This window comes from Lytechinus pictus, chromosome 10 (genome assembly GCF_037042905.1).
Source record: "Lytechinus pictus isolate F3 Inbred chromosome 10, Lp3.0, whole genome shotgun sequence".
Classification (NCBI taxonomy): domain Eukaryota; kingdom Metazoa; phylum Echinodermata; class Echinoidea; order Temnopleuroida; family Toxopneustidae; genus Lytechinus; species Lytechinus pictus.
The window spans coordinates 4,951,085-4,974,419 of record NC_087254.1 but is presented as its reverse complement, the minus strand read 5'-3'; the positions used below and the strand labels follow the sequence as shown (position 1 = coordinate 4,974,419).

At 38.3% G+C, this 23,335-nt stretch overlaps 1 protein-coding gene across 3 annotated transcripts in view; it reads right to left on the bottom strand.

Moving 5' to 3' along the window:
- LOC129269642 (trinucleotide repeat-containing gene 18 protein-like) overlaps positions 1-22,842 on the bottom strand; it is a 41,244-nt gene extending 18,402 nt beyond the window's left edge. For 2 of the 3 annotated variants that reach the window (XM_064105164.1, XM_064105166.1), the window contains exons 1-8: positions 22,085-22,842; positions 16,503-16,628; positions 15,452-15,580; positions 13,156-14,148; positions 2,321-3,628; positions 1,868-2,036; positions 800-888; positions 191-487 (exon numbers count right to left, since the gene is read on the bottom strand). In XM_064105164.1, coding sequence (XP_063961234.1) covers positions 191-487; positions 800-888; positions 1,868-2,036; positions 2,321-3,628; positions 13,156-14,148; positions 15,452-15,580; positions 16,503-16,628; positions 22,085-22,646 — 3,673 coding nt within the window. In that variant the 5' untranslated portion in view covers positions 22,647-22,842. The remainder of the gene's footprint in view (positions 1-190; positions 488-799; positions 889-1,867; positions 2,037-2,320; positions 3,629-13,155; positions 14,149-15,451; positions 15,581-16,502; positions 16,629-22,084) is intronic. The other variant, XM_064105167.1, reaches the window with a different exon arrangement.
- Positions 22,843-23,335: the final 493 nt, after the last annotated feature.

Genomic DNA, 23,335 nt, shown 5'->3' with positions numbered 1-23,335 from the left:
TTCGCGAAAGCTTAGGAGAAAACTTGAGTTTGCCATTTTTCGAAGTTCCAGTCGTCCGGAAAAGGTTCATATGAGCCCAGAGAAAAATAAATTGCCCTAAATTCAAGAACGAACGCTTCCGAATTTTAATAACATAATTGAAAACATTGGGAGGACATCATTTCAAAAGATGACAGCAAAGGTGACATACCAAGGTTTGATAGAGGACTGTCCGGGTGAACCGGGTGTGGCGGAACCAACATAAGTTGACCCGTCGTTGGATCTTGTGCCCAGTGCATTCCGCCCGGTCCGACAGGAAAGGGAGATCCGCGTGGAGACGCTTCTAGGGTGCTGGAGCTCATCGGTGACGACGACGAAGGTATCCCATACGGCCAGAGGGGTGAGGGCGTCCCACTTGCGTGGCTTGGAGGACGGGGTAACCAGTGGTGGGGCGTGGCTGGCAGATGAGGGTGGATGGTGGTATCGGGCCGACCAATAGTTCCGCCACCTGGATGATTAAACATGAAAATTTACTCTGTCTTACGGTATAGAATGAATGAAAGAAAACCCTACAGATGACAGACAATCGCTCACATCGATAACTCATCCTATCAGAAATTATTATTTTTGGAGTAGGCAAAAGCAGTCATAACAAAAAGCAAGAAGTTTTAAGAGCATGTTACTCCGTAGAGTGTTAATTTCTATTCTCTCTCTCTTTTTTTACTCTATTCATTGGAGCTCTTTGCGCACAATGCATGGTTCACAATTCACGTGGAAAGGCCAAATTCAAGCAGTCACTTCAAGAGCGTCATTTACATACCTGTAACAACCAGATTGGCACTTAGGTCATGCTGGTATCTCCGATGTGGGCCGACATGAAAAGGTACTTCACTGTTCGAGCGGGATTCCCTGTTCAAACAAAATGATTGTATACATCTCACAGTGAAAATCAATTAAAGAAAAATGCTGGAAATTCTAAAATGACACGGCGGTCGCTTGGGGAAATTAATTTCTGGTTAATCACAATTCAATGTTTTCACCAATTAGTAACCCCATGCAAATACAGGGCGGAGAATACACTACAACTCCTGTTTTCTGCAACAAATCCCTGCCACTATTTATCTTACTTTAGCAAATCGTTTTGTGCAATTCTATAAAAAGAGAAAGGTGTCACCATTTAATTGCACAATGATAAGCAGAGTTTGAGCATTGTCTTTGATGATAAAAAATAATTCAGATTAGTTGTCAAAAATGAATTTCTACAGAAGAAATTTCCAATTCGCTTACTATGGATAGTGTGTGAATTTGTGAGGGAAAGGCGGGCAGACGGTGATATGAAAACAAATTCAACAACAGCATGTCACTCTGATATTCATCTTTTAATAGGCAATAACGTCAGAAAAATTAATGCTCTAAAATACAATGAAGTCATGAAACTGGTGACAATTTCAAATTAGGCATCTACATGGGGAAGGTAACGATGCCGTTCCCCGGTAAAATAGTATAAAATGTACAAAAAAGGACAAACAAGTTCGTAGGGGTGAGGGGTGCTCGCAGTCTGGACAAGTGCTGAGGACATTTTACGTTTCGGGCATATTTCTTATTGCTGTACATGTTTTAAAGGGAACTTCCAAGACAAAATATTCCTATTCAGTCGTTCATTGGACCTGTACCTCTTCTCATTAATTTTTACAATGACATTACATAAACTTTAGGTTAGAGTAAGATGTAACTGTTGACGATTCTGATCTTGATGATGCCGCCGCCATAAGATAAGCTGCGTCTATGTATAGCTCGCTTATGCTATGCAGGCGAGACAAAATCATTCTTATACATTGTGTGTCTGGTTATACAACTTTTATAGAAACAGACTCAAGACAATTGCTACCTTGGTGACTGATCTCTGGCCATTCTTTGTTCCCGGTCGTTCAGTCTGCTATGTCCCCCGCTTCCTGCGTCCCGATTCCTCCCGAGCCGTTCATCATCGGGCTCTCGTTTGTCACTTAACGACGATGAACAAGGCAAGACACGGCTGATATGAGGGCTAGAACTAGCACCTGTCAGAAAAAAGTCAGGATTTAAGGGAGTATTAAGACATTTGGATCGTCCAAGGAATGATCGGCACAGAATAAATGGCATGCATATTATTGTGGCCTAACAGTCATGGAACACACTTCTGAAATACAAACAGATGAAGTATATAGATAAAGTATAATTAGTTCGCTTATACATCACTCTACAGAGCATTTAGTAGATAGCGTTTTCATTACAAAGTACTACATGCTCATGCTCACGATGAATTTGGTACTTAGTAAATGTTTTTACACAAGCATAAACTTACTTCTAGAATTCGAACGAGGCGGATGCCTTCCTTGTGTTCCTGTGTTATCACCATCTTGTCTCTGCTGCGCCACAGCAATTCCGATCGGTGGACACCTCCCATCCGAAACCTTGATCCCCGGTGTCCCACGTCCTTGAAGACCAGTCCCTTCGCTGCTAGATCCTACTGTCTTTTTGCTACTCGAAGGTGTGTGCGAGATCGAGACTGAAGTGGCATGACTGGAAACGAACGGTTGCGAACTCGGCGAGGACACCAGGGGAGACCCAGTTGGTACGCGGTGAGCACTTCCCATGAGAGCTGTCCGAAGCATGCTTTCATGCCTTGCTAGCGCTGCTTCGTGAGCTGCAGAGGATGGCGTGAAACACTCGCCATGGTAAGTGGGCAACGGGAGGGTTGTATCTGTCCTTGACCTGTCACTGGCCATAGTCATGTCGTAATAGAGACTGGGATGACCGACCCTCCCAGTCACCAGGTCCATACTTCGGCGGTGTTCTTCAAGGGATTTGTCCGTTGCGTGTCTGTCATTATGCCTTGAGCTGTATTCACGAGGTGAAGATAAACCCGCAACCCCAGTGTCAGGTCCAGATATACTCCTTGCACGACTGCTGTGTTTCCCACTGCTGTGACTACCACTAGTCCTGTCTGGTTTACTTTCACTTCTAGAATCATATTTCGAACCGCTTGAGTTGCCACTAAGGTGTCTTTTTTTTCCATGCGAATCTCTTCTTTCATCATCGTGTTTGGAATGCATTTCATCCTTTGAATCAGAACCTACAGAAGTTCCTTTCCCGCTGTCCGTAAAATCACCACAAGGTGACTTACTGGATGTTTTCTTATCGTCTAGTCGACTACTTCCATCGCATTTCTCCCCCGTGCTCTGGGCTATATTCTTCGGCGCACCCAAAGTCTTCGGTGATTCCTTTTTCCCATTGGCGTCGCTGCTCTTACTCTTGCCTAGATGGGAAGTTGGGGATTTCCCATTTGAATTCACAGGCAGCGACGGTGATGTTTTACACTTTGCGTCTTTCCCTGATGATACTCCAGCGGTTGCGTTGGTGGCCGGACCGGGTATGAATTCCCCCGGGGCCGGTACAAACGTGGTGGCATGCACTTTTGTTCCACTCTTCGGTGCATCTTTGTTCGTTTCTTTATCTAGACTCAGCTGACATGTGTTTGGCAAATACATTGGCATATACCCCAAGTGAACAGGAGCATTGGTGTTGGATGGTGATATAGTGGGTTGAGTAGGGGATGGTTCACTAACCGATGACGCCGAGACTTGTGGGCTGACCTTAGAAGGTGGTGCACCTACATATATTTAAAAAAATGAGACAGAAAATATATTATAGATATGTTCAGATAGGTTTATGAATTATGAGGATTGCAATTAAAATAGTTATATCGTAAGTACATGTGAATTACCTAAATCTTCATGGACAATGAAGTACGTCTGTGGAGAAGGAGCGACAACGGTATGAAAATTAAAAAAATATGTTTACACAAAATGCAGTTTCTTGAAAATAATCCCCCAAATCCAAAATACCGATCATACTGATTGATGATTTCTTTGAAAGTCATTGATCAAGTCTGTTTAGTGTTCATGATTATTTACAAATGAGGGCGTAATTCATTCAAATCGGCGATCTACCAACCAAATTTTATGACGATCAATACACACCCATGTTAATATTACAGATAACAGATCTCTTTCAGTATGCTCCTATTCTAGTGTCTGGGAAATAAATCATCAGCTATTGTACGAATAATCATATTATGTATCTCATAAAATTGATTTAAGAAAACAAAAAAATCATCACGAGCTTCAATTTTTTCTCTCAAAATATAAGGACCATCAATGAAATGCATGGAAGTCTGTGTACACAAATTGATAAGATGACCCAGAACACATTATAGGTAAAGCCATCCCTATGATCCCAGTGTAGCAGGATATCAATTAAAATTGTCATTCATTCTGGCAAATCTCGTTAACCATACAAGTCCGTGCCACAGCCAGCAAAAGAAGAACGCAATGTAAAACGTCTTGGGAATTGAAGGTACTGTTTGTCATCACCCCCACACAAACACAAACACAAACAGATGAGTTTAGTGATACATCAATCATCACAAACTATGTTATAACAAACATTAAGAACAATGCAAAAGGGGAAGGGATACGCTTAAAAGGAAAGAAGACGAACATCCGACTCCATACTTATTTCTTCTTCAAGGAAACTACGAAAAATCCAATCAACGAACGATAGACTTTGAATATTCCATGTATCAATATCATTAAGACAAAGATGACCTCTCAATCTTTATGTTTTCATGTATTTCTTTATCCATCATCAATCTATTTCAACAATTTAGGAACAGTAGCGAAAGGTGAGGTTGTGTTTTAGAGGTAAGAGGGCGGGGCATCTGAATCTATCCTCTGTTGTCGAGGAAACTGAGATAAGAGTCCAGTCAACGAATGACGGGCTTTAAATGCGCTATGTATCAATCCAAAAAAGGGTGACGTCGCCATCTGTTTTCAGGGCTTTTATCAATCATTATTTTTAACATGTTGAGAACAGAGGCAACAGGGGCGGGTGTGTTTCGAAAGGAAAGAGGTCGGAAGATCTTAATCTATCCCCCTTTTTTTTTAAAGGAAACTAAGATAAAAGCCAAGTCAACAAAAGAAAGGCATTACATATTCTAATGCTCTATGAATTATAATCATACGAATGACTTCGCCATCTCTCTGTTTTCATGACTATATCTATCATTAAATTTAACATTTCAAGGGCAGTAGCGATAGGGGTGGGTGCGTTTAAAAAGAAATAAGTCGGAATATCTGACTCTTTCCTCTTTTGCTAAGAATCCAGTCAACAAATAATTGGCTTCAAAATGTTATATGTATCAATCCTGAAAAGGATGTCGTCGCATTCTATGTTTTGATGGTTTTATCTATCATTAATTTTCACATTTTAGGGAGAATGGCGAGAGGAAGGGTGCATTTTTAAATAAAGAATGCGGAACAACTGAATCCATCTCCCACTTTGTTGTGAAGGCAACTAGCAGTAAGATAAGAGTCCAGTCAACGAATGATGGGCTTCAAATGTTCCATGTATCAATCCTGAAAAGGGTTACTTCGCTATCATGTATTCGTGTCTTTTTCTATCAATAGTTTTAACATTTCAAGAGCATTTGCCAAAGGGGTGGGTGTGTTTTAAAGGTAAGAAGGCACAGGGCGTCTGAATCTATCCTATTTTGTCGAGGAAACTGAGATAAGAGTCCAGTCAATGAATGACGGGCTTTAAATGCGCTATGTATCAAACCTGAAAAGGATGACGTCGCCATCTACGTGTATGCATTCATGTCTTTTTCTATCATTAATTTTTAACATTTCAAGAGCATTTGCGAAAGGGGAGGGTGCGTTTTGAAAGGAAAGAAGTCGGAACATCTGACTCTCTCCTCCTCTTTTGTCAAGGATACTAAGATAAGAGTCCAGTCAACGAATGATGAGCTTTCAATGCTCTCCATGTATCGATCGTGACAAGGATGTATCCATCACGGAAGCAATTATGAATTTTAAACGCAGAGGAAGGAAGAAAGTTAGGCCTTGGATGAAGGGATTATATTACAAGATTCCTCCTATATCAACAACGTTAACACAACTTACATACAGGAGGAATTAGTCACAGGGCTCATTAAAAATAAGCTTAATGTCTACTCCAGTTCATGCAATCAGTTTCAGCGGGCCTACAACACAAGGAAAAGGTATAATCTGCTAATGGATGTTTACATTGTTGGTTTTCATGTTTTAAATGCAAGTGCAAAACAGATCGATGTGACGGAACTTAATAAAAATCAAAAGATACATAAATTATCAAAAAAGACATGAAAACAGAAAGATCACAAGGTCATTTTTTTATTGACGAGTATGAACATAAAAGCATGTTAATTATGCACATTTCATTTCAGAATCAAGCAATGTCGTCATAGCAACGAAGAATCAATGCTTAGGAGTACACAATGTGAAAATATATCAGGCATTCAAGTATCTTATTTTCTTGACCACTATACTTAGACGTTTTTAGAAAAAATATGAAAGAAAGAGGAAGAGTAAGGAGATAGGCAATTGCGTCATTGTCGTCTAGAGTAGTTCCTTATTGCTTCCAAACATTCTTTCATGATCGTATACTGATCGTATTGATTAACTGAATAGTTTGAAAATGATATTGAAACACTTATCGCGCTTCCGAGCGATTGCAATCGCACAATAGGAAGGATTTGAAGAAAAGTGTTTCCCATATCTGGACCGTTGTTTCTCACGCAAGCTGGAGTATTGTAGATTTTTTTTTTTCATAATGGACGTTTTACAAGAATTTTCTTGTAGGTCTGGTTTCCTCACTGATCTGTTTGGGTTGTGTTCATATTACAGTGGTTTTCTTCTCCTACCGACTTCGCCTCTCATTAGATACTCTCATTAAAAACACGATTATTATCATGTCTCTCATGGCCCATTCGACACTCGTACGCGCGCACACACACACACGCACGCACTTTCACACAATAGTGTGGATACACGCCCACACAAACGCTTTCTTTCACTGACGCTTACTAAAATCATCCGCTCTTGCTGATTTTCAACCCATCCTGTGTTATATAATTTAATTGCCGTCTGAATGATTTCAATCGAATATTTTCTTGTTTTTTTTATCCTCTTCTTGTGGCCCCTGGTAACACAATTTCTGCAAAATGCCGTAAATCACAAGAACCCCAACCCCCCTCTATTTGCAGAATTAACGACGAAGAGGAAGGAATTTTAGGAGAGGAGAAGAGGGCAGCAGGATGAGCATGACGAGGGATGAAATGAGAAACAAGGAGAGATAGAAGAGGGAAGAGAGGGAGAGAGAGAAGCGAAACGAAGGGAGAGAGAGATAGAAATCTCGCGCATAAAATAATGAAAACCTAATACCGCCCTCAGGTGTTATTTCAGAGCAAAGAGTTTGGAGAATTTGCATCAAATTTAGGAAGCCGTGTTTCACGGGGGAGTCCAGATGGTAGATAATAACCCAAGAAGAAGAAATCGACGTGAAATAGGAAACACCCGTATCCTGGAGACAGAGGCAGCGGCAGCTAGCGGGCTGATGATTGTCAGCTGCCCGTATACGGTGCCACCGTATATCTTCGCAAGGGCTTCGGCGAGAGAGACTCACTGCTTGGCAATCACCAGGGATTCGCCCATTATTTATTATTAAAGGGACAGTATATTCAGTTTATGTTTTTAGTCCGCCATCTTAAATCATATCCCCCCTCTTTCTCTTCTGAAAAAATTGTTTTTTTTTTCTCTCATCATCGGCAAATCTCTTTTTTGTCTCAATATTCTGTCCGAGCGCTAATCCAATTCACCCATATTTATGGTAGCCCGAAGCATACAAATATTCACATGAACTGAGAAAACCGGAGTCGTGGAAACCAAACAACAAATATCCCGTACTTCATATTAACATAACAATAGAAACTACATACTCCATTGCGAAGTTTGAGATGAAATACATTATAGGAATGATCATATGCAAACGACATGATTTCCCCTTGGCTTTTGGCACGTGATAATATGTCGGAAAGTAATTAAAGTAATAACGAAATAGTGAAACAGAATTTGAATTGCGGAACTTCGAAGAGAAATGGAAGATTAAATTATTACTTTTCCGAATAGAAATGCATTAGAGTCTATATATTATGCTAGGGGTAGAGTAAACATCCATAGTAAAAAAAAAATGAGACTTGAGAATTTTATTAGAATCACGGGGGAGGGGTACTAAATAATTCATAAAAGTTTATAATTTTTTTGTAAACTTAATAATATATATATATATATAAGGCAGGAATGCCGAGTGGGCAAACAAATAAACTTATATAATGATCCCAGTGTTTGAAAGAACAATGTCCCTCAGTGTGGAACAATGTGAAATTATCTTCACACGGTTGAATTTGAATTTAAGAGGGTGTATGTATCTGTATCACATCGTTGCATACTAGTAGTCCACTATGTAAACACACTGTGTACACCCACACTCCAGAGCGCGAAATTATATCCACACTCTTAAATTTTAGTATTGGATCAGCGTGTATCACATCTTTACGCAGGCCATTATGTGGAAATCGTGGACACACACGTGTGAAATTATTTCCACACTGTTAAAGGGGAATCCAACCCAATTAAATACTTGTTTTTAGAGGAGAAAGAAAACTCAGACAAGTTGATGGTTGAAAGTTCGAAAAATATCGGACAAACAATAAGAAAGTTATGAATTTGTAAAAGTTGTAAATATTGGTAATCACTAGACCCACAGATACTTCAAATTGGTCGCATAATTATATGATGTCATAGTGATGTAAGGCAAGGACTACTCTTCCATGTACTCGATTATATGAAATGGCTGAAATTTAATTTTTTTTGAAAAGTTTTACTTAATAATATATTCTTTTCGTGAGGACATAACACAATATACTACCTGGGTTATAGTTAGATTTCTGCGCCAGGGAATGGGTACTTACGGAAAACAAAAAACCTACAAATCCCTGATAATTAAGTACATGGCCCGTGGGAAAGTTGTCCATGCCCCTTGTCACAATTCACTTACCCCGTTGCCTATTTGAAATCTACATTATTTTAGGGATCTCAATTCTAAAGCAGCCATAACTTTCTTATTTCCGATTTCTTTCAAACTTTCACCATTCTGTTTTATTCATTTTTCTCCTTTCCAGCACCACATTTTATGACCAGGGCTGAATTCCCCTGTAAATATGAGCATTTTAATAGTGTGGATCACATTTTCACATCGTCCACCATGTGAAAACACTGTGAATACACTGCAAATAGGCCAGTTGATTTAGCACCACACCAGAGAAGTATTGAAACAACACCAGTTTGAAATCAAACCGATGCTGTTTTGATACTAATTGGTGTTGTATAAACACCTATCTGGTGTTAGACAAAAACGAAACTGGTGTTGTTTAACACGTCTCTGATGTGGACATATATAGATTCCGGGCTGGTGTTAAATCAACACCAGAGTTTTTGCAGTGTAGTCTTTCCAGCAGAGCTGATCACTATATCAGCACCTGAATAATACCACAATACACAAATCATGTAAGCTATTCAATTCAAATTTCAGCAAGTTCATGATTGGAATGTAATGGCCCTCTCCCCTACCAAAGTAGGCGAATTTCATAATTTGAATACAGGCAAACGTTTCTATGGGCGCCTTGATTACTAGTACCATATAGTCGAGAACAGTGAAGAACCTATATATATATATATATATATATATATATAATGATTCTTTCGTATATTACATTTCAATATTTATAACGAAGTTAGTCTGTTATTGACATTCATTGATAAAATTATTGGTAGTACATTGAAATTCTGTGCGCAAACAGATCTTGCATGGTTTACTTAAAATTCCTGGAACCCTCAAGGAAAAAAAAATGGTTTACTTGCGCGCTTCTAGTAAACTAACCATTTGCCTATATAGGGTGGTATATAGGGAAGATTCAAGTCTATCAAATTATCGAATCCATCGCTAATCTCGGGAAATCAGAACTTCACAGAAAACAATGTTACCAGTCCAGATTCTATAGCAAAAGATGTTAAGTCCAAACGATTACCCTCGTGCGATAAGTGGAATATTTTACTCTGTAATAGCATTTTAAAAGGTCAATGCAACTTCATGGGGATTGAACAAAAAAAAAAAAACATTTGTATATTATTCTTGTTTAATCTGCACGAAGTTACATTAAACTTTTAAAATTGATTTTAAATATGTATCAAATACCGTACATCGCATCACTTATCGTCTTATGCCACTTTATATAGGTTGTTTATAGGTTGTTTATACACCAGCTCCCTAATTAACCTTCTACCATCCATAGTTAATGCGAATCCGTAGAAAATAAATATTCTAAGAATATATCCTGGATACAACTATGGCTTCCAATGTAATAATAGATTTCAAAAAGGTCTCGGCGATTTAGAATTTCCTCAATAACATACACTGAAGTACAATTCTACACTTAAAAAAATAATAAAATACACAAAATTCTTACATGCTATAAACTAATTACGTTACATTACTTTTTGAAAGCCTACGGCGGTTTGCTTCGCTTCTTCGTAATTTCGAAATGTCAGGCATGAGTTGAGATTTCGGTAGAGTGTTTCATGACGCAAATAGTCAGAGATTTTCACTGACAAATTTGCTCAGGGCCAATCAGATGCAAGGATTTCGGTAGCTTATAACAATTGTCAGTGGAAGCCGCTGAATATTTGCTGTATGAAATGCTCCCGAGGAGGAAGGGATTCTTTGAAAGATGCGTGCATGTGACAACCTTCACCTTCTTGACTGACGTGTGTCCGATTGATCAAGTTTATTGCTCGTTATACCGATCGGAGCTATCGTATGGGGACATCGCATGCAAGGCGGCTGCTTAATGATTAATAGTATCGTCATGTTGATTACCCGGTCACACCTACGAAACGGACTCCAAACCGGTCGGTGGTATGCCATTTGGGAAATAATGTTACAGCTTTGATCGGTCTGGAGTCGGTTTCGCAGGTGTGACTGTAGCATCGGGCATTGAGTGACGCCAATACAGCATAGTCTGAAAGTCGATGGGGGAATCCATTTGTTTTCCTCAAAAATATGTTGAAAAGTCAGAATTTTCTCGACATTCAGATCATCATCCTCTCCTATATAATCTGCATCATATATATTCCTCTTTGGGACTATAATTTGTATGATTTATCCATTATTTTACAAGAACAAAATGTGATATGTGTGGTATAAAAGGACCTATGGCCTAAAAGAAGATCTTTATGGCCCGTATTCACAAAGGTAGTTTTTAATCCGTGGTTTGAATTTCATGCACTAATTGCAATTAATTCAGAACTTAAGAAAGCATCCCGTATTACACGTATCATTATACAAGCCCTTCTGTCACAGTTGAACATCCTTACCATGAACGGATGTGAATATAATTCGGATAGAGGCACATGCAACACCCCAGGTCATCATAAAAAAAACCCCACAAAAACGGAATATATTTTCGAAGAGTATAATTGTAACAAGCAGGAGAATTCTTCAAATACCAGCTGTGCACGTTGTAAACATGTGACGCGAAAGGATCTAGAAATCTCTTGCCACGTTACCTATTTTAAGCAAAAAGCCTTTAAAAAAATGATTTACCTGCTTCAAAATACACATTGTAACTCCAACAAATTATGAGCATGATGACGATGAGTTTTTGAGATATATGGACACCCATGTAGAATAATACATCATAAGATTTTTCCTTCTCGAAAACTCGTCTTTCATCAAAATTTCAAAATACAATTTGCACCGCACACGCGTTACATTAAATTCCCGAATGATTCAATAACGTTGGTGTTCATTTTGAATATTTTTTTATATAAATAAACATTGGGGAATTTTATCACAATAAACACATTTCTCTCCGAAATCCCTGTATACATTAAAGCTATAGAATAAATTGCATTCTAAATCTAAAGCACATTTAGGTCAAGGTGTTTAAAGTATGAATAATAGAAGCGGCGAATTTTCGCATCTTATTTGCCTATATTCTCGTAAACATATACACGAAATTTTCCCTATAGTTACTGGCATGTGGGAAAAAAATAACTACTAAATACGCATAAAAACACTAAACCAAGATTTCCCTCAACGGATTACAATATAAAGAGTAGTCATGAAATTAATATTTTCGTTAGAAATCCTAATCTACAACTGCGTTTACAATAATTATTTGAACGAAATATCGGCGATTATGAGGCTTTTTATGACTGGTGAAGCTCTAGTGTTACAAATATATTTTAACTATCCACATTTAAACCACTCCAGTCCAGAGTTTGAATTAAACCTAAGTTCAGAATATGGGTCTTAGGGGTTGTCGCAAGAAAATATTTGCAATCAATTTGCAATTTCAGAAGTAACATTTCAAGTGATAAATACAATTCTTAACTAAAGTATATCAATTTCGACTCGTCGATGCAACAGGAAGGCCATCAATCAATTGCCAATTTTTAATGAAATTCATGACTTTCAATCAAATTGGGGACCTAGAATTGACTTGCGATCAATTGCAAGTTTCCTGCAACACCCCCATTCGATTGTGCGTCATGGGTACATGCATAAGGGTTCAACATGTTTTGACTGAAGCCATCCAGGATGAAACAGTTGGGACCTTTTATCAGGAAGTCCATGCGTGATTCCTCTAAGCCCAAACGACCTATATGCTGTCTCGAAAGCTTTGAGGTCCGGGGAGAGTCATGCGGGGTTTCGGAAAAAGTAGTCACGGACGTGTAATTTGTTCGTTTTGAAATTTATTGTGTCAGTAGTCATCCTTTTCTCTAAAGTCCCAGTAAAAAATATTGGTTTGGTCATCCTTTTCTCTACAGTCCCAGTCCAATATATTAGTGTGGTGTTAGAGAATGTATGAGCATTAAGAAGAACAAGACAAATATAAACTTGACGGATTTTAATGTAGAAGATCACTATCGATTTTTCATCGACTTTTCAATATATTTTTGCATGCAATGACCATTTTTGAAGAATCAAAAAGCAATTGCAAATTACTAACGAAACAGAAAGTGGAAAATGTAGGGCGGCAACACTGATGATATTCACAAGACAATTGCATAGTGATATCAAAATCATAAATGAGAATGAAAATTCAAACTAATAAGTTGAAATGAAATTAGTGCAAAAAACAAAGAATGATAATACCAAAGGGTCTAACTTGCTGTCACAAGAATATAAATTATTTACCTGAAGTTGGGCTCACGAGTTTCTCTCCGGTTGATAGTATGTCTTTCTTCCCTTCTTTCCCTTGCTTTGACCCTCCAATATCTGAAGTCTTTTTTGAAATATCCTTTGGCGAGTGTCTTTTCATATGAGTTAGCGACGACGTTTCTCCTGGACTGAGTGCAGGGCTAAGTCCAGGAGATGCTTTCTGCAGTTGCTTAGACCCTTCTGTAAGGCTACCAGGGACTGTCAACGGTGGTGATACTGTCTTTAATAGTGATGCTGTGTGGTGAATATTTCCTGGGATGGCGTATGGTTCCACACCTACAGATAATACAGTCCCCATGCTGTTCATTAACCCAATTCCTGGGGCAGACCCCTTTCCAACCTCTGATGGACTTCCTAACCTCTCTGACAATGTCTTTCCTGTAGCAACTGCTTTAGCATCGTTCGTTTTTAAGGAATTGCCATTCTCATCGGCATGCTCAACCCTCTTCTTTGAGCTCTTCTTTTTCCTCTCATGCCCATCGACGGTTCCACTGCTCTCGCGTTTCTCCTTGCTCTGCGAGGACGATGACGGCGGGGAATTCCCCTTCCCACTATCCGGACCACCCTGCCCCGCCCTTTTCTGCGTCCTGCTCTCAACACCGCCTTCCCATCCCGCGCTGGATGGATTTTTTGAGGCACCGCTCTCCACGTGCGGCGGATGCGCCTCCTCTTTGACGTGCCTCTTTCCGCTCGTTTGATGCTGATTTTGTCGGGATTGCGAGTCATTGCCATGTCCTTCCCTGGAAACCGATTTATCATGTTTTCCCGGCCTCATCGCCGCGCTGACATCACTTTCCATTTTGGGAGGGAGCAGTGTGGTATGCCGCTGCTTGCCCACGGTGACGGTGTGATGTTTCGGACTATCCAGCAGCCCGTCTTTCTCCTTCATCGCTGAGAGGTGGTGGTGGGAGACCATGCCCTTGCTGTCCGTTTGCGGCGGATGAATAGTGGCTGGTACAGGTTGACCATCTACACAATACACACAGAATAGAAAGAAACAAAAAGAAAGAATAAACATGTCCAAATACGCTGCAATATGACAGGCTTATATCTTCTCGCTATCAATATGCATGATACAGAGCTCCGTTCAAACTCAGTTAGGGTTCGCTATCGTAAGATAGGAAATACAATAAAAGATTATATTTGGTTTCGGTAGTAAGGTAATATGACTGTGTTACATTAATTCGCAATTATATTCATGCAATGAAATTTGAATGGATCGGGCAAAAACATGTACATATGTATTTTGATTGATGTTTTTTTTTTAGAGGGAATTTAATCTTACAAGACTGCTCACATCAATGATTCATTCAAAGTTTGAAAAATGAAAATAATACCACAGATGGATTCTCGTGTGTACGCATTATCTGCACCTGTTTGCTTATCTCTTGCAAACATTGTACATGTAGCCGATACGACCATACAACCACGTTCATTATGAATATACACATTTTTATCAAATCATTTGTCCTTAGCATAAAATTATGAAACACAAACGAGCATAATTTTTCTTTCAAGAAAAACCTATTGGACGTTCTTATCTATACTAATGTGATGATATGAAAAATCCCATTTAAATTTCAACCATGTGTCTCTTGATAAGGTCCCCAAGAGGAATTGGCAATATGCAATATCCCATGACTAAAATGCTGTTGTATCGAATTTTCATAATCCCTTGCGTCATTGCTTAGTGCGCCGACAAGGGAGAGACATGCGAATGAAGGTATGATCATTATACCCAAATGATGGAGCAGCTTATGTTACAGGCCCATGCGAATGGAACCGAGCCGTGTAAAGCGTTGGTGAGGTAATTAAGAATGGATCTTCACAGTTTTTATTACAATCCACGGGAAAACGCCATGTACACTTGAACCCAACCCGCCCATGTAACATTTGCCGACATAAATGCGATACTCCTGTTCAATTACCAACACTCTAGAATAAATTTAATCGAGCTCGTACGTGGAGCTTCGGGGGGTCACAACGCATTCAAGTTTTAGGTCTCCATTCTGCACCTGTACAGCCCTTTTCCTTACTTCATTCGCTGCTCTTTGTGTTGAGCGCGCACACACGTGTGCGTTGTGCGTGCGGGTTGTGTGAGCGCGCGTGTGCGTTATCTGTGTGCATTGTGTGTGGGTGCGTGATCAGTGCGAGTGTGTGGGTTGGTTATCCGTGTGCGTGCGTGGGTGGACCGTGGACAAGAGATTGCGTTTGTACGTGAAAGTAAAATGTAATTTGGTAATAACGGACGGAGTGAGTGTTGTGGTGGTACCTGAGCTGTGCATTGAGGACTGTGGCAGAAACGAAACCCCGCCAAGAGGAGCAGCCGATGGCGACAAACCACTCAACGACAGGTACGGTGGGTAGAGAGAAGAGGCTCCGACAGGCAGGCTCGCATAGCCTGTCAACACACAAGGGGAGACGAAAAAGAATGCATCATTTCTTGCTCTTCCTTTCTCTCTCTCAATTCCGAAAGGAAATTACAGAGGGTAAAAGATAAGTTTACCAATTGAATTGAGAAAGATTGAAGTACACAAACTAGGGTGGTATAGAATGATAGAATTCTTCCGTCAACAGAAAAAGGGCAAAAAAATGGAAGGATAATGGGCAGAAAGAAGTGAATGAAAATTGTGAAAAAAGATTTGGATACAAGATCCAAATGATTTTAAAAGTTTAAGAACAAGAATTTATTTCCAGCCTTTTAATACATTTTCTGTAAGGGTGAATGAAAATAGACCGGAAGGCAATGTCGGTATTAAATTTATACAATTAAATCAACCCACACAAAAGACAGTTATAGTTCATGGTATAGAAATGAAATAAACAATTTCCACGAATTTCTCTCATTCATTCGTATCGGACCACTAAAGTAAAATACTAATTAATGAATTATATATCAAACACAATACCCATGGAGAAACAACATCATTTATGAATAGACCCTAAAATATCTTTTAATTAACCTTCATACAAATTGCCGAAAAATGACAATCAAAATATTTCTTAAAAGACGTGAACAATGAAAATTATAATGAAAATTCCAGTCTGAAGTACTCAAACAAGAGATTAAATACACAAAAACAAGATTTATTTTACATAGTACCCTTCGAGGAAAATTAACAAACATAACATAAAAATTACCCCTCTTCAAAACAATAGGCATTTATGGGCAATAAAACAATGTGTAGGTAAATAACGTGTCATCAATAAATCGAGATAATACCACATAGATTTCTGAAGGATAATTTATTGCATACATGTATAACACGATAAGAGTATAATTTTATAGAAAATATTCCTAACAGATTATTAACAATTCGCACCTTCGATATGTGGCGGGGGCCAGGGTCCACGGAGATGTAACTGCGGAGGGGGCATATTTCCACCGGGTTTGTAGGCCGCTGCGTTGGCGGGAACCATGAAGGAGGCGCCGTACGGATACCCCGATCCTGGGGATAAATAAAATGGATCATAATAAATCATTAAAAAAAGAATATACACGTCATAATAAAACAAAGCCACCTAACACATTACCGTATAAAATTAAATCTCATGAACTCTCGAAGAGAAAATGAAAAATCTTTCCAACCTCTATTCTCTAGATTATTCTTTTTACAGGTTGGCAGATTTATTGATGTTGTTTTATTATTATTATTTTAATCTTCTTATCAAGACTTGCGATGAATGACCCATCCCCCTCTCTTCGCGTCCTGACTTTCTCTCTCTCGCTCTCTCTCTCTCTCTCCCCCTCAACCAGCTCAACATGCAAAACTCGTGTTATCGACTGGAGTCATTTGAGTAAGTATTTACTTTACGTATTCATGGTATATTAGGATGATACTAATGAGGTAATCAAAACCCTTTTCGCGAAAATTCACTACTTTTTCAACAAATAAACATTTCAAATCACGGACAATGGAAATTATGCAAATTGACACACGGGCAGGTACACAGCCGAATAGATTACAACTCAAATGTTAAATAGAAATAAAAAACATAATAGATTCCTAAAAATCCCATATACCAACGACATCACCCGTCCCATGATGCCCTAATAAAAACCACACCCTCACAGCGACGTTCACACAAGAGATAAACTGTGCAATGACTATATAATGTATATAATTTTATAGGCCTATAATATATATGCTCCAAAAATGCATTGTTGAATCTAATGTGTCATCAGGTTTATTATCGCATACTAAAATAAATATCTGTATGGTTTCAGTGGTTAATGAGATAACGCCTCATGAAATGCATGAAGCGAAATAATGTCTTATCATTTTTTTTTGCAACGAAGATAAACAAAGTTCTCGAGCGAATATAAGCTGCTGATAAAGAAAAAAAAAAGAAAAAAAAAGATAAAATGGAAACTCTGCATTAACAATAGCCTGCATGCTACAAATGGGGATGATATGGGTGGATATTATAGATTTTGATACACCCTCGGCTTTTATGACATTCTCAGGCAAGCGGGATTCATGTAGAGTGAAATATCATTTTGGTCTTCTCGTCTGCACTTAACCAGGAAGGGTGATGTAACAGATGCATATCATGAGAAAGAATACGAAAAGGGGTGATAACTCGCACCCAGGAGCCCGTTTTATAAATCTGTTCGTAAGTTACGAATGACTTTACGCACGACTGGTGACCATTTCTTGTGCTAAATGATATCCCTATGTAACTGATTTAGTGCCTACGAACAGGTTCCAGTCGTGCGTAACTTTACGAACAGCTTTATGAAACACCACCCAGGTATGATATGGACCACTTGTAAATATAATATAATATAATTCCAGTCTTTTTACACAGAACTATTTGAATACAGCGGAAGAATATGACGATTAACAGTTCAATGATGATCGGGATATTTAAATTCCTCCATTTTCTTGCATCAAAGAAATTACGGAACAAACTTGGGAATACTCGTAGATGACAATACTCGATATGCTGAAGTACAAAAGCGCAGACAAATGTGATGAATAAGGTAGCATATATATGTGTAATCTTCAGAAGATTTGAGCTCTTTTCCGCTTTAAGATCATATGAACAGAATTTCCAGCACTGATGTATTGCCATATTTAAAGGTATATAAAGAAAGTAGTTGCAGCAAACAAGTATTTCTTGAGAAAGTCTTTTAAATCAAAGTTAATTGTCACTTCATTATCATATATCTATATCTGGTACATTAATGTAAAGTTATCTTTGTAAAATAATGAAAATGAATAATGAAAATACCGATAATTCTGATAATCACTGACACAGAAAAACATATGTGGGACAGTGTATTAATATTGCTGGGAAAAATACCCGACTTTTGACGTAATTCTGTGCTTATTTTGCTCATTTCTCGGCAATTACTCATTTTCTTCCTGAGTAATTTGGCACATATTTTTTATTTATACGTTACACTTGGGCGGTAATTTTATTGGATTTTGTTCGAACTCATTTTGAGATTGTTACCACAACTGGTATTTATCTTTAAAATATAGTTTACATCATAATGTAATTATTTAAACTAAATAATTTGCTTGAAAAAAAAATTGAATGCCAATAGGTTTAAATGATAAGGACCTATATGACAAATTAAACTCCTTTGAAAAAAAAAATATATGCCAATATCCTCTGGTATTGACATCAATGAGCACATGCAGTGATCGGCACCACTTTCTAAACTATTCGTGATTCCCGAGTAAAACTACTACTTTCACTTTAATAAGTAGTGGCATACAACGAAATTCATCGATCTAATTCGTGGTCACTCTACGTTTCCTATGCTTGGATGAGTTCATAAGATACTGCTTCCAGTTTTACTATGGTCCTAAAATGAAGATGCAAAGTGTTTGATCCTGTAATATAGTTCCAAAGTTACAGCCAAAATAACTTCATGCAAAAGTTAAGTTTGAAAGATAGCCATGTTTTTCGTCGTTTCACTTACTTATTCATTTATCTAAAAGAAAATAAAATTCATTAATGACATTAAATTCATTAAAGACGCTATCAAAAGAAAAAACACACCATTATGGATTAAACACTATAACTTTGCTATAACTAGCACCTCAAAGCGACGTTCTACATCAGCCAATATGTTCACCCTTTGAGAACCCTGTATACTCTGCCACTTTTCGGAGAAAATCACATTTGGATAGCACCTATTTTGCATGATTTAGCATCCGTCCCTGAGAGACACGTCTCCATACATCAAACAGTTTCTTCATAAAATATTGACTAAAAGTCTATCGATCATTTTACGATTGACGACTTATCGGTTTCAATGTCGTTATTTCTCTTCCTCCGTACCGCCATCGACCACAACCTGTGTCATCAGATACAATGAAAACGATGATGAGCAAGGTCATTCATATACGCAGTATATTAGTTTACCTCTGTTGGGGCGATAGATAACTATCTTAGACGATTATGTCGTATGCCACCAGTAAATAGCAGTTTTATATAATACCTTTCGCAGATACTCGGCTGACCCACAATACCACTACTGGGATGGTCACTGACGACGTAAACTCTAAAAGCTAAATTCAATTCAAATCAAGAATAGGAGATATTGATAACTGTACCCTATAAAGAGGTATGGCCCACCAGCAAATAGCAACTTTATACTATATGTTCCTTACGCAGATACACGGCTGACTCCATCCCACTATTGGATTTTCAATGTCTCGGTGACATGTAAACTCTAAAATCTACATGAAATTTAAATCAAGAATGGCCCAATGATTTGGAATTAGCTAATTGGACAAACAGCTTTTCTCAGACTCTAATCCTAATTATACAGATCTTTATCAAAACATATAATTAGACTTAGATCCAAGGTAGAACCGTAAGTATGATAAGCGAAAAAAAAAACCAGTTACTGTTTTTGTTTTCATAGAAAATCATGAAAAAGAATACACTTTGTGGCTTGAACTAATTAAAATTAAGGGGTGGTGAAAATATACCATGAACTTGATAAAGAGGCATTTTATTATCCGGTCGGGTAAAATGTCGTATACACCCGACTTCAAGAAAAACGCATAAAATTACAGTGACAGCCAGTAAGTTTTCATATACATGTATATGCGTCCATGGTTTTGCACACAATCCTATTCTATTGCCATTTCAAGTAATTATCCGTCTGGAAAACATCTTGCCGGTCAAAAAATGCCCGTCTCTTTGCAAGTGACTTTCTCATCAACTTTCGTGTGCCTGTGGAGCATTGCCCCGAAGTTTATAATTAGCCTGACGGATGTTTGATGCGAACGTCATTATCCTTGACAATGTCTTGCCAGTCTGCACTGTCTATATTATTATTATTTCTTTATGTAAATTATATCATTTATAGGTCAGTCCAAATTTCATGTTAAAACGCTAGTTGTCCGACCTCCTGCCCATTCTTGCCTATGTCATTTCCATTCATGCATCACAAAGCTGGTGTTTAATGTATTCTTCTTACTATGTAATTACTTTAAGTGCAGCTGTGTATATTATCTTCATATTGTATTGTTTCCCTTCTCTCTATCTCTCCCTTTCCCTCTGTTTCCCTTCTTTTCCCCAAATTCTCCCTTTTCTCTCTTCCCTTTCTTTACTTGCCACTCTATGTCTCATTTTTCTATCCAGTTGACTTCTTTCTTCTCGCTTTTACATGATCTCTTCCATCCATGCTCCTCGATTATCTCTCGCTACTCGTTTTTCATTCTGTCGTATGAGTAATTATTTTGCTAATTCCTTTTTATTGTATTGCAATACATGTTCATTTATATTCCTTCAATGTTAAATATTTGTAAATACATACGTCATTAGTGTTTATTTATGTATTTACACAGTAAAAACGCTGTTTAAGATTTTATACAACGCTGTTTACTATATGAACCTTACAGCATTTGTTTAACCGTTTAAACAATCATGTTTAATTTATTGAAAATTAGATATTGAAAATTAAACATTGTTGCTTAAGATTTAAACACTTGTTTAAACTGTTTAAACAATTACTGTAAGGTTCATATAGTAAACAGCTTTGTATAATTTTTTTTACTGTGTATAATGCACTGCCAGTGGAGGACTAATTCCTATGGTTTTTTTTTATATGTACCAATATATGAATCTGAATCCGAATCATTAATACTTCATCTCAAACATAACTTGACATTTCACCAACTACGATTTCGGCGTATAAAACTGCGTTTCCCTCCTGTTACTAAATCCAAGGGGTAAAGTTTGGAATCCGTTTGTCCCACGAACACACAATTCACTGCAGTGACTATGTTTTCCCATTTCCTAATTCAGCGCCATTTTGCAATTGGTAGGAGATAATTTCATCCGTTTCTCCAAAGATCGGCGTCTGACTGCCGCAATAATACCAACGTCAAAACGCATTCAAAGTAATCTCTATAATGCTCCTTTTTGTTTCTATCACTTGCCGTTATTTGTCAAAGTGGCTATGATTAATGAGTCAGCATATTTCCAGATGTCTATTAATGCTTTATTAAATCAGCTTATGTGGTAAATCGTAGTGTGACATATACACAGTCTGCATGTGGTCATAGTCGACATCATGCTCCCACTTCTTGATCTTCCCCTACCATGACTATCTATCATCTATCCATGGTAATTACGGACATGAACTTATCGCAAAGAAATTAATAAATACATATAGTTTCGCGATTAAAAGAAAAAATACGTTCTTTTTATTATACAGAATAATGTCATTCTGAAAACATACCTATATGTAGCCTCTGGAAAAAGGGTGCAATATTTGCGAGCAATAAACTTGCACTTGTACGAATTTTGCACTAGGAAAATTTTTGTCAATATTTGTCCATAAGAATGACTAATATTTTCGGTCAACAGGAAGTATGAAATGAAGCATTTTCTTCATAGTTCACAGAGAGCAACCAAGAGCAACACTCACCTCCTAAAGCTTCCATTCTGTCATATGTTGGCTTCCCTTTAGTTGTGATTGTTATGGTAGAGTTATGAATACCGCTACTGGTACCAACATTGATTCCTCGTAATTTCGATCCCCCAAGTTTGGGGTGTGATGTTTCGTTGATCTTGGACGATGACGCCGATGATACAGGAAGATCAGCAAATACTGGACTACGAAGAGAATGCTTGCTTGATACGGAAACTGATACAGGGGCTGCCGCTGGTGTCGCTGCTGCTGCTTCTGCAGAGGTTGCTGAAGCCGGTAAGGTTACTTGGCGGTACGTAGGCTGTCGATCATTCCCTGTTTCCGGTTTATCAGGGTTGGGTTCTTGTCTTGGAGGTGATGAAGTGTCTTTTGGTAATTGTTGCTGCTTCGGTGCTGACGGATTGTCTCGAGGTTGTCCCTTTTCTAGGTGCTCCTTTGGCTGCTTCTGCTCTCCCAGTGGTTTCAGAGAGGTCTCTGGTTCCTCCTTCTCTCGATGGTGGTCGAAGCTGGTTGGTGATGCTGCACCGTGCCCTGGCCGAACGCAAGGCGATTGTGCCATTGGCCAGTGAAGATCCCGTTCGAATTGACAAGCCGAATCTAGCCTCCAATGCCTAGGCTTTCCGGGTTAACACCCGGTTAGCCTAGACAAACGGAAACCCTAGCAAAATGCTAGATGATTTATAGCTTACTGTTTATAAGTTCCATGGTGAGGTCTCTGGCAGCAGAGCCATTATCTTCCGAGTTCCTGTAAATAACCAAATGAAATGAGGAGACTGGTAAGTATTTCGTCTATGTTCGAGCGCCTACGCCTACATACAATTTGGAAAGACTTTGAAACATTTAAACTTACTATTCATTTATTTATTCATTGATTCTTATTCATTCATTCATGTATCGGATGGTGCAAACATACAGGAATGCGAGTTTTTTTTTTTTCTATCGATGCTTCGAAAAGATAGCCACATCTATATTGTAAGCGTGTTTAAATAACCAAACCGAGAGGAATACACAAGAATGTCAGAGGTTGTGAAAACCATTATCCACACATTTCTCAAAATATCACTTTCCCCGATTGTTGTGGAACACAAAAGCAAAAACAAGGGATTCGTGTACCATTGGCCAAGATCTATATTTTGAGAATTGACACACACAAACATGATGGGCCTAAACATCGTGGAAATTATTTTTCCTTCTCTTTGGGTAAAATATTTCTTCCCTTCAGACGAATTTCATTATCGCTGTCCGCTC